Genomic DNA, 11,597 nt, shown 5'->3' with positions numbered 1-11,597 from the left:
TCTCAGAACAAAGCCCTCCTCCACGCCTCCTGGCACGAGAGCAGCAGCTGCCGGAAGGTGAAGAGGACCGAGAGCGCGGTACGTTGGTGCCTCAAAGCGCGGGGGCCCGGCTGTGCGAGTGCCGGCTCCGAGGGGCAGCCGGGAGCCCCGGGGCAAGCGGGAGCGTGGGCAGGGCTGTGGCGAGGGGGCTGCCTTCTGCCTGCAAGTGTTTTACAGCCCCGCCAGGACGAAGGCGGCTGCCGCTGCTGTTGACTCACACGATAAGATCACTGTTGCAGGAATTGGGTTTTTTCTGCATCTGTGTGTCACTAAGAAATATGTTTTTTTTTCTAGAAAATCTGTTGTCCTCCCCTCCACTCCCAACGTGAGAAGGGAGTCTATGCTCAAAGCTGCAGCTGAGGTTGCAGATAGACCTTCCCTTCCTGATCCTTATCTCACCAGGATGTAGGAGGATCCTCGGGGAATAGCTGGAAGCCTTTCGCTGGAGCCATCCAAGAAGCAACAAGCTACAGCCTTTAAATGGCAAATCCATCAAGTGCTCAGGGACCAGGATCCAAAACACTGTTTAACCCCATCAGACTACGACATTCCTGGGCTCTGCCGCATGGGAGCCGCCCCGGGCTCCTCCTTGAGCCACCTTCTCCGCAGAGCTCCGCGGGCACCGCCGCGTCAGCTAAACAACATGATCTAAAAATACACCTTCCAATCCTAATCTAAACCAAAGCCTTAAATTGCTGGCTCACAAACTTATTCCAGTTGTGACCTGCTCACAGGCGGGTAGTTTTGTGTGGCAGCAAATCCACGGCTGGGGTTCTCCTGGGCTGCGGGAGCTCTGGGGTGGCCCCAGCTCCAAGCGCCCAGTCCCTCCTGCTGCCAGCTTTATTGGCCTGCACAAGGTGTCCTGCTTCAGATCGCAACTGTTTGTATGAAAAAATATTACTGTGCATGGCAGCAAAGGCATACAAATACTCCAACCGCACCAAGGCTACTATCAGAAGGAAGATATATTATGGCAGCACGTATCTATATGTGCACACACGCGCACACACGGAGTACGGCCATCAGCAGCGGCAAGCGGAGGGTTGTTAGCACCGATGCACGGAGCTCTGCTGAGCTCTGCCATATGTTTCCCTAAGCCTCCTGGCGGGAGCACAGCACATGCTTACGGGAGAGCAATTTAGGAGAAAAGTAGCGGAAGGAGCCCTTGGGTCGGGATGCGGGGCTGGATGCTGTAAGCAGTGAGAAGGGGAGGGCAGAGCTGGTTTCCACACCAAAACCCTCCCTGATCCCATGCTCCGTCCCCATTTGGCTCCTCTGTGCAGGGAGTGTTTAATCACTTTGCAAGCCATAAAAACCTCCAGCCCAGTGTTTCCTGATGCGGAGGCTGAAGGAGGGCGGTGGGAGAGGAGCAGAATGCCCACGGAAGGAGGATGCGGGGCTGCGAGGAGGGATGCAGCCCCCGCAACCCCGCCAGGGCAGCCCGGGCTGGGGGCGAAGCCGCGTTCGTGCGGGGCAGAGACAGCAGAAGGGCACAGGCTCGTCCTCTGCTGGGGACAGAGGAGTGGCAGCAGCCCGGCAACCCAGTTCTTTCATATTTGGGACAGGAAACAGATGCTGCCTGGCGGAGGAAACATCTGAGGAAAATAAGTGCACCTTGTGCCTCCCGGCAGGAACCTGGTGGGAACAGGGGGCGCGGGGCGGAAACGCCCCGATTTGGCCCCAGCCGGGGCAGGTGCAGCTCAGCCAGGCCCGACGGCATCACCCTCGGCTGTTCCAGTGGGGATGGGGGCCCAAAGGGCTTCTCTCCTTCAGCTCTTTTATTTCTCCTTAGAAGCACGGGGAGCAGAGGCAGCAAAAGCACGGGTTAGTTACGTACCTGTCGGGAATGCCATCGTCCCCTCCTCTCGCAGCAGCCTCTTGTGTGGTCTGGCCTGAGGGTCATGAAATGAGCTGATGAAGCATCTCTCATTTCACCTACAGCCCAGGAAACGTGTGCTCAGCGTACCGCGCAGCCTGGGGACGGGGCAAGACCCCTTCCCGCTGCTCAGCCGCAGGTTTCCAGTCCCAGGTCACCCACCTACGCAGGCACGTGGACACAGGTTTACTGAAGACGGGCGTTTTTCTGAACTCATCTCCAGTCCACAGCTGCTAAAAAAGGACAGGCAAAAAGAAACCCAACAGCCTGTGCCCTGGTAGGACCAGCAGTGTTGTGGGCATCTTTTAGGCAGAGGCGGTGTCCCCAAGGGAAAGCCTTCTAAGAAAAAGCTACGGGATGATATAACGCTATTAAGTTTTATGGGCTGGTGCAAACAGAACCTTGCGCAAAGGCTGCTCGTTTAATACGAGCAGAAATAGTTGGGCCAGCCCAAGAGAAAGGGCCGGGCCTTGGGAAATGGGTCCCCCGGAGGGTGAGGGAGACCCGCGTCGTGTGAGGAGCCGCGGCCGCGGGGAGCCGCTGCCACCTCCCGGCAGCGCCCCATGGAGCGCAACGGTGCTGCTGGTATGGTTTGAGGAACCCACAGTTTATTGTCCTTTAGACAATCATTCTCTCACCTGATGACCCCTCCGCGCCCGGGAGGGGGAATTGAGAAAAATGAGGAAAACTGAGGGTTGAAAGATAAACGGATTTAATACAGTAAGACTAAATAACTAACATTAATAATTCTGAAGAACCAACATTGATCCCGATACCAGTATAAAATATACTCAGCCCATTCCATCAGCAGAAGCCGTGCACTCCCGCAGGGACAGCCAGCGTGGGACCCCGCGAGTGCTGCGGCTGCGAGAGGAAGGGAAGGGCTCAGGGTCCGGCACCGGGGCGAGGAGTTCTCAGGATGGCAGCCATCAAGGGAGAGAGAGCACTACACAGCAAACTTTCTAATTTCTATGGAATGTGCCATTCATGGTATGAAATAATCCTGTTGGCAGCTTGGGTCAAGTGCTCGGGTCTCGCTCCTCCTCATCCCCGCACCTGGAGAGCTCGAAAACACTCAGATCTTGAAACCCGCACCCCAGAGCTGGCTATAAAGCAAATATTTTCACAAATTCAGACACTAGAGTCTCCTAAAAGTGCAGTTTTCCCAAGCGTTATTAGAAGAGCCCTTACTGAAAAGTAAAATTAGTAAAAGAGAAATTAATGCTGTGTCGCACAAACCAGCACAGCTTTTTATGAACAGAGCAAAACACCCATAACATGAGCAACGCTAATTGTCCCCCGCACCCAGCACTCCCCCGACGAGCTGCCACTCTGTTCCAAACCTCTCACACCTTTTGCTTCGGAAATGCAAAGTTTCTTTGTTCTGGCAGTCAGCTGGGAACCTGTGCTCGGCATTGCACTGCCCAGAGCTGTCACCTCTCTGAACACGGGCACACACACACAACTGTTGCTCCAGAATGCACGATCTGAGACATGTGTCCTGGTGTCTGTGCCGTTTTCACCCCGCTCCTGTTGCTTCCACGCTGTTTCAGTCGTCGTATCCAGCCCAGACAGGCTGAGGAGCTCAGACGGTGCTCGCTTCCAGCTCCGCTGCGTGCTCTGCCCTAGAAATAACTGACTCCGACTTCTGGAGCAGGATGTAAGTCCTCAGAATGAAAACGTAGGTTTCTTTGAACTTCTGTAGTTTGAAGGCATAGACGACGGGGTTCATGGCTGAGTTGGCATGAGACAGCAGGATGCCCAGGTACATGAGGGGCTGCGGGATGGCGCAGGAGGGGCAGAAGTACGAAATACAGTTCAGGATGCCCAGAGGCAGCCAAGACATCGCAAACAAGAAGAGGATGAGGGCCAGATATTTGGCCATTTTGTATTCCTTCCCACAAACTGTTCCTCCTCCCAGAGGCCTTGCTGAGCTGAGGCTTCGTTTGATCCACATGATGTAGAAAATCTCGGTGTAGAGGGCACACATGATGAGCAAGGGAAGGAGGATCCAGGTGAAGAAGCTGAAATACACCACGTAATCCATTCTCATCACAGCCAAATAGTGACACTCGATGTAGCTGGAGCTGCCCATGTGCTGGTGCCACCCCAGCATGGGGACCAGCCCCACCAGCACAGACACAAGCCAGCAGAGTCCCAGGATCACACAAATCCTTTTCTTTGTGACGGCTGCCCTGTACCTGGGTGGGCAGGAAGCACCAGCCACATTAGATGCAATTCTCCAGAAAAAAGAACTACAATATTCAGGAACTTGTGCTTCTAAGCACTCGTTTCTGGTTGCTCTAATTTGAGTTAAGCACAGTTCTCTGCGGTTGGTCCTTAGCAGCTTCTGATATTTAAGATGTATTTTGAAACTACAGGGCAACCTCCAAAAAGTCACCAGTCCCTTTTAAATGAGAACCCACAGATGCAGGTTCAGACCCTTTCCTCAGAAAATTTCCTCCCAAAATACTGGTTCATTTTGACTCGCATCAGTGGAGCAGTATGGTTGTCTCCCAGGGGAAAACCTAAAGACCGCCACCTTACCCAGACTTCAGGCACATACACGTTCAGGAGCAACCCTTCCCTGACTCTCTGCAGCTTACGATTCAGGCATGGCTGAAATTTCCAGGAGTGACCGGTCTGCTGGTGCTCCATTGCCTACAGTTTGGGAACATCTCCTGTATGAGTTTCTCTTAGAGAAACAACGATGCCCAGGAGGCCCTATGATGCTGCAAGTAAGGGAGAAGGAAAACACAAGGGAGGAGAGAAATGGGGAAAAGATGATAAAATGGGACCTTCGCCCAGTCTCACCTGATTAGCAGCTTCACGCGCAGGTGCCTGTCGACTGCGATGGCCAGGAGAGTGAGGATGGAGGCATGAGAAAAGATCATCATCAGGCAGCACATGAAGAGGCAGGAGTAGAAATGGATGGGGACCCCCAGGCTCACCAAGACAGCCAGTGGCGTGACAAGGATCCCCATGGCTAAGTCAGTGAGCGCCAGGGAAACGATGTACAAGAAGGTGGTCTTCTGAAGAGCTGGGCTCAGCTTCACTGCCCAGATCACCAAGGCATTGCCCATCACTGCAAGTATCCCAATAACCGAGTCCATCACGATATAGATCACATCCAAGCTGCCTACTGACATTCTGAGGCTGTTTACATCCAAAATTACAAAATGCTGCACTGAATTCTTTTTTTAACTGCAACAGCCAGGTCAGAAGCCAGCTCCTCCCCCACCTGCTTTAAATTAAGTCCCTCATTCAGAGTTTTGCACGCTTGCCAATCTGCATACACAACTCGCTCTTCAAAGGTGCGCAGAGCAAATTGTTCATGAAGATCCCCTTATCAGACCTTCTATAGCAAACCCTCTAACAGCTTTCTTCCTGTCTCCTTGAGGTTTCAGCACGTTGTTGTCTGCTTTTGTCCGAGAGTCAGTGTGACACAGTGGCAGCATCACACTGTGAACAAACCACAGGGGCTACCTGTTGCACACGATAATTTTGCTGGTCTGTTTTACTGCAAATGCACCATCTCCTCCCCAGCTGGGTGCTCTGCGCCGCCTAGCAGAGTGAATTAGCCAACGCACAGCTCTACGGCACTGCAGTTAGGCTGCTCCGTCTCGGAGCTTCTTTAAAGGCCGCTCAGTCTGCACTACACACAGGTGCAGCATCAGAGAAAACAGGGCCAAGGGACCCTGAATGATCTAGTCTGCTCCCCTGCCACAAAGAAGAGGTGGGGATGACAAATGTGAAGACATTCAGCTGGATTTGGGGTGAGCAAAAGGAGGGAGAAACACTTTCTTTTGACTCCGTTAGTCAAGCTGCTCCCCTAAGGTGCCAGGCAGCTGGAGCAGGAGCGTGGGCCCTGTTAAAGCCTCCATAACTCAGGTTCGCAGCAACTGTCTCCGCGGGAGATCTGGCTGCAGCCCTGGCAGCAGATGAGAGAAAAAGGAAGCTGGCAGCTACGGCCACACGAGGAGATGCACAGCGAGCGCAGGAAGCGGGGACCACTCTCACCCAAGCACGGCCGGCAGCCTGGAGGACACGGAGGTTTCCCGTGTCTGCTCAGAGCTGCAAAGTGCCGGCTGCCCGCTCCTTCCCAGGTACCGCCCAGGGAAGGAACTCTTTCCGCTTGCAAAAGCCCCGCATTCCTCCCAGCTGTGACCTTCACGTGCCTCTCCTGGGATTTATCTCCTGCACCCACAGACACCCTGTGTCAGATTTGATTAGAAAACCAGCACAGACAAGTTCAGCTGCAGGCTGGGACTGTCTATAGAGAGCTCACCGTTTTCCCAGCAGTAGTTCTACCAAAACGCCCTCCATCAGGGAGCGAGAAGCACTTACGCTGATATCAAGGAAGCGGATTTTGTCCTGCTCTTGTGACAGCAGACAGTAAAGAAGCCTCGTTTATTTCTGGCTCTGTCTGCTCCCAGGGCTGATTTCACTTCCTCAGTTTTGCCAGAAAGTTGCGTGGAAGAGGTGGAGGACTCAGTGTCCGGGAAACAGAATACTGCCCGTGTTTGCTTAAGGCTTCGTTATACTAGCATGGCACCATCCACCCAGTTGTTTAATTGCTATTTGCTCATTCCTGGAGAGCGTGCCCAAGGGCCAGGTTACCCTGCGACCCGCAGGCTGACACGAGGTCACAGGTTTGCATTTCTTCTCGGTTCCACCTGAGACGGGAGCCGCTCTTTCACTGCAGACACGTCAAGGAGCGAGGCACCACGCGCTGCCAGGCTCACCGCAGCAAACAGGTCACAGCTTTCACACCCTCTCCCCGCTACTTCACTTCCCACACCTTTCCTCGACTTCTCCGTCTTCCATAAACAAAGCATAGGAAAGTATGCCACCGTCTGAACATGACTTGGTCGGTTGTCATACTGATTTCTAGCAGAAACGAGGGCTCTCACTGAAAACGCCAACTGCGTAAAGAGCATTTTTCGGCCACCTCAGGGCCTTCACTGAAATCATATACACTGAATTAAATCAAGTATTGGAATTTAATGAAACACCCTTCTAATGTCCCCTGAATTGCCTCATTTCCTATAGTGACTGCAAAGCAATTATCTAGATTGATAAGTGACAGCTTTGCACAGTACAGTCCTCCCACTTCTAAAACTGTGGTTTGTAAGAGGAAGCAGTTAAAGTATTCATTTATAGGTTGTCAGTAAGCAGGCTTGTGGAAGCTTTTCCATTCTTTTCCTTCAAAATAGCTTTCCCAAGCGCTTTACTGATCCCAGGCTGCTGAAGGAACGCTGCGAGCTTCAGGAGATGCGTCCGGAGCGGGGAACGTTTCCTGGATACTAAGGTATTTGCAGCTCCGTTGAAAGGCAACAGCTGATCTGCTGCCCAAGCGCTGGGGACGTGAGACACTGGAAGAGGTCTGCACACCCAAGAGTCGCTGGAACCACTGAGTGCCACCCGCCGAGGACGAATCCCACACGAGGTCACAGGTGCCCATGCTCCCTCCTGCAGCTCAAGCCAGGGTGGGAGCATCTCCAGCGACCCGCCATGCCCAACGACAGCCTGGCGCTGAGCAGCCTGGATGGGATTTACATGGCTACCGAGTGCTTGGTTGCTTTGTTTGCCACTCTGGGTAACATCCTGGTCATCTGGGTGGTGAAGTTGAATTCGACGTTTCAGAACACGACCCTGTACTTCATCGTTTCCCTGGCGCTGGCTGATATCGCAGTGGGGATCCTCGTCATGCCCCTGGCCATCGTGGTGAGCCTGGGCATCAGCGTCCACTTCTACACCTGCCTATTTATGTGCTGCCTGATGGTGGTTTTCACCAACGCCTCCATCCTCTCCCTCCTGGCCATCGCGATCGACCGGTACCTGCGAGTGAAGGTGCCGACCAGGTGAGTGCTGGACCACAGGCCCCTCCGCTCGCCCCACTCCTGCCAGCTTTCCTATGCCCAACCTCTGCCCCACGAGTGCCACCTCCTCTCTCCTCTTTAACTCGGCCCTTCTCTAACAAATATTTGCTCCAAATGCATGCTTGGGCACCGAGACGATTCCTGTGCCTAAAAGCCCACCCGAGACGAGCTTTCTAGAGCAGAAGCCGCTCCCTGCAGCTCACAAGGCAGCACGGACGGACCCCGGCGTATTCGTGTGGGGCCCATAGCTCGGGGTCATTGCTGATCAGAATCTGGCCACAGGATGGGTCTGTGGTCAAACTGTTGAATTTTTCAGACGTTTTGTTGATTGTGCAGGATGCCGAGAGTACTATAGATTTCTTTGGGTTTCCGAGGCTAGTCTTTTGTATAGAATTCCTTTTAGCGTTCGTTGAAAATACAAAAGAAGCAACAAACTTATTAAGGGGAAACTTAAGAGGTCATTCGCTTTTTATATTTTAATGGAAAAGTACATAAGCTAGAAATCCAAACCTCAAGCATGAAAGAAGTCAGGTTTTTCATGGGGAAAGGACCTGTACAATTGAAGAACGAAAGAACAGTTTGGTCCTACAAATGGCATAGACCAAACGTAAAAGTCAGGTACGCCCGAGGAAGCTGAGAAATAAGATAGGACTGCGAATAGTAGAAAAGCAGTATCTAAGCAAGAGGGAGCACTAAGATCATAATGAAACAAGAAATGAAGTAGCTGAAAACATCCAATTATAAAGAGGGGAACTTAAACTTATTCCTTTGTGTGGGTGCCGCAAAGTAACTGTTACAAATTAAGAGTTAGGGCATATCTCAAAGTAAGATTTCGTTTCCCCCCCCCCAAAAAAAAACCAGTTAATGCTCTATTTTGTGACAACGAACCTGCAGTATTTGAACGCGCGAGTTCTTGAAACCATCCTTAACTATTTTAAAAACTTCTGTTCGACACGACCTGAGTTTTCTTCCCCAACAGGTATAAACTAATCACCAGAGAGAGAAGAGTTTGGTGGGTGCTGGGTTTGTGCTGGTCTGTGTCCCTGCTGGTAGGATTAGTCCCCATGTTTGGATGGAACAGGACAGAATCAAGAAGCTTTGGCTTTCTCAGCTGTCAATTTACCTCTGTGATGAGGATGGATTACATGGTTTATTTTGGCTTCTTCATATGGACCCTTGTTCCTCTGCTCGTCATGTGTGCTCTGTACGCTGAAATCTTTTACATCATCCGGACAAAGCTAAGTCAAGGTACAACCAATGTGAGAGGGGCAGGATCTTTTTATGGACAGGAGTTCAAGACAGCCAGATCTCTCGCACTTGTTCTCTTCCTGTTTGCAATATCCTGGTTGCCTCTGTGCATTATAAACTTCATTTCCTATTTTTACCCTGAGTGGCAGATCCCAAAGTCTTTGATGTACTTGGGAATCCTGTTATCCCATGCCAATTCTGCCATGAACCCCATTGTCTATGCTTGCAAGATAAAGAAGTTCAAAACCACGTACCTTTTAATTTTAAGGACCTATATCCTGTGCAAAAAACCAGACCCCATTCTTACAGAGCAAACAACAGACCAACAGTCATAAACGAAGAACGAACGCCGACCTGCCAGTACACACCAGATCACTGATAAACCACTTTGTTAAGAAACTCATGGGAAAAATGTGTTCTGTTTTATCTACTCCCGCTCTTGCACGAACTGTTTTATGATAAGGGCAAGCTCCTCTTATTCAATCTGATCTACATTTGACATTAAGCTCAAAAGGATCATTTATGATCTTCTGCATTATTGTACCCCAGAGAATTCTGCTTGGTGGTTGCTGTACCAAGCCCAGATCTTCCAGGCAAGCATCTTCATTTAACAGGACCGTCCAGTTATTTATTGGTCTGAGCGTTATTTGGCAGACCAGCGCCCCAAAGCACTGTTAACAAGGCAGACTTTTTGCTCGTAGCTCCCCAGCTCAGATCCATGGACAGCTGGTAAAAGCCACTGCTTGTTCATTTCTAGTTTTAGCTCAAGACTGATAATTATTTTTGTTACATTTTTGATTTCTCTTTTTGCCCTGGTATGGGCCCTTTGCTTACACACGGCTGGACTTGTCTTGAATTCTTTTTGTGTCCGGTGGCACCGGTCCAATAAAACAACAGCATCTCCTGCAACAGCTCCACCCGCAGACGACCTGCACTGTGAAATTACCCTCACCTGCTGCTGCTGGTCCCGCTGCTGCCCTGAGCATCTCAGCTGAAAGGCCAGAAGCTGCACTGACTTTGGGGTCGCTCCTCCTCTTCGGGCGATGTCCTGTCAGTGGGAGACTTTCATCGCTTTAAATCAAGGCAGTGCTCACCCCAGAAACCTGCAGAATTCACCTCAGACACAGAGCACCAGGCAAGAGCCGAACCGCTGAACTCACCGAAACTGTTCACTGACGAGATATGCTGGTTACAGGCGAGCAGGCCAGTCAAAAAATACCGACTGACAAAAAATAAACTAATAGACTTGAGTTCTTTCCTCCTTCCCCAGCTCCTTAACCAAGGATAGAATCGACTAGCTCTAAACCATCAAGGATGCATTTTCCTAATTTTTTTACTAAAGCCCATACATTTTGGGTATTCTTCCTGCAGAGCATATTCCCATGCTTAATTCCCCCTGCAATCACAAACTGTCTCCCTAACACCTGATTTAAATGTAATTTGCTGCAAGTCTCCTCTGTAAACGTGAAGACTTGTAGCAACCAGTCACAGATCTGAAGACTACTCTAAAGGTGTATGTAAATATATATGTCTTTGTATTAAATTGTTTCAAAATACAGAAGAGATACTTAAGATAAATTTCGTCCAGTATTTTTTTCGATAAGGAGCGGTTTGTTCTGAAAAACAGAATAAATGTGTTCTTTCTTGTTGATAATACAGCAGTTTGCAATCCAGGCACGTCCTCACTGACTGTTCTTACACCCGTTGTCTTCTCTGTCAATCTAGACTATAAATTTGAGTCTGGTCAACTTGTGCTACAGTCAGTGTTGTCACATTTTCATGAATAATAATAAATATTAGATAGATTTTATATTAATTCAGTGTGCTCTTCTCCCGTGACAATCAAAAAAGCAGCCTGCATGAAATCTACGCACTGTTTTAGTCTGTGTCCTGACAGAAAATGCAGTAAATATTACACCGTAGTTCACACAACCTGGTTTTAGGGAACATGGGTCAAGCTGAAAATGGTCACTAAAGGCCAGGCTCTTTTTTCGCCATCTTTAAATAATGAAAGCGATCTAGAAAAAGCAGAAAAGGGAATGCATCATTCCGTTATTTATCTCAGAAAGTGTTGGCATCTGCTCCTTTAGCTGAGATCAGACATCTCAATTTATTATCTGATGTAACCCTTGTCACAGGCCAAAGCTCTGCCCTGCTACACAGTTCAACTCTATTAATAACCAGGCCAACGAAGGAAGTCACTGCGTAAGTACATCAGAATTTTGCTGCATGATCTCTCGTTACCAGTTGATAGAACTGATTGCTTTCAGCAGAAAAACAGGTCCCACCTAAAGGGCAGAAGATTATTCATTAGAATGACGCACAGCAAACTTTGCCTATGTATTTTTGAGAAATACACACTGACTTCTGCCAGTGGTGGTGCCGGCTGGAAAATGTACACGCGGGTCTAGGTCCCCACTTCAGCACTTACTCTGGAAGTAGTTGTGGCGTTCAGCCCCCAACAGAGATCAAACACAGGCTGAACAACACTTAAACTAGATGTGAAGATGGGTGAAGGCACATACCCGCAGTCCGTGCGTATACAAGTATCA

At 50.2% G+C, this 11,597-nt stretch overlaps 2 protein-coding genes across 2 annotated transcripts; one reads left to right on the top strand and one right to left on the bottom strand.

Moving 5' to 3' along the window:
- Window positions 1-2,689: 2,689 nt before the first annotated feature.
- LOC128900270 (adenosine receptor A3-like) lies at window positions 2,690-7,440 on the bottom strand. The gene is made up of 2 exons (XM_054181190.1): window positions 4,730-7,440; window positions 2,690-4,116 (listed from the first exon to the last, which is right to left on the bottom strand). Exons 1-2 carry the CDS (start codon window positions 5,062-5,064, stop codon window positions 3,501-3,503), a joined length of 951 nt encoding a protein of 316 aa, XP_054037165.1. The 5' UTR covers window positions 5,065-7,440; the 3' UTR covers window positions 2,690-3,500.
- ADORA3 (adenosine A3 receptor) lies at window positions 7,430-10,721 on the top strand. Its single transcript, XM_054181193.1, has 2 exons — window positions 7,430-7,779; window positions 8,777-10,721. Exons 1-2 carry the CDS (start codon window positions 7,430-7,432, stop codon window positions 9,378-9,380), a joined length of 954 nt encoding a protein of 317 aa, XP_054037168.1. The 3' UTR covers window positions 9,381-10,721.
- The last annotated feature ends 876 nt before the right edge of the window (window positions 10,722-11,597 follow it).

Source organism: Rissa tridactyla, chromosome 21, assembly GCF_028500815.1.
Source record: "Rissa tridactyla isolate bRisTri1 chromosome 21, bRisTri1.patW.cur.20221130, whole genome shotgun sequence".
Lineage (NCBI taxonomy): Eukaryota > Metazoa > Chordata > Aves > Charadriiformes > Laridae > Rissa > Rissa tridactyla.
The sequence above is the reverse complement of the archived record's forward strand: the minus strand, read 5'-3'. Positions and strand labels throughout refer to the sequence as shown.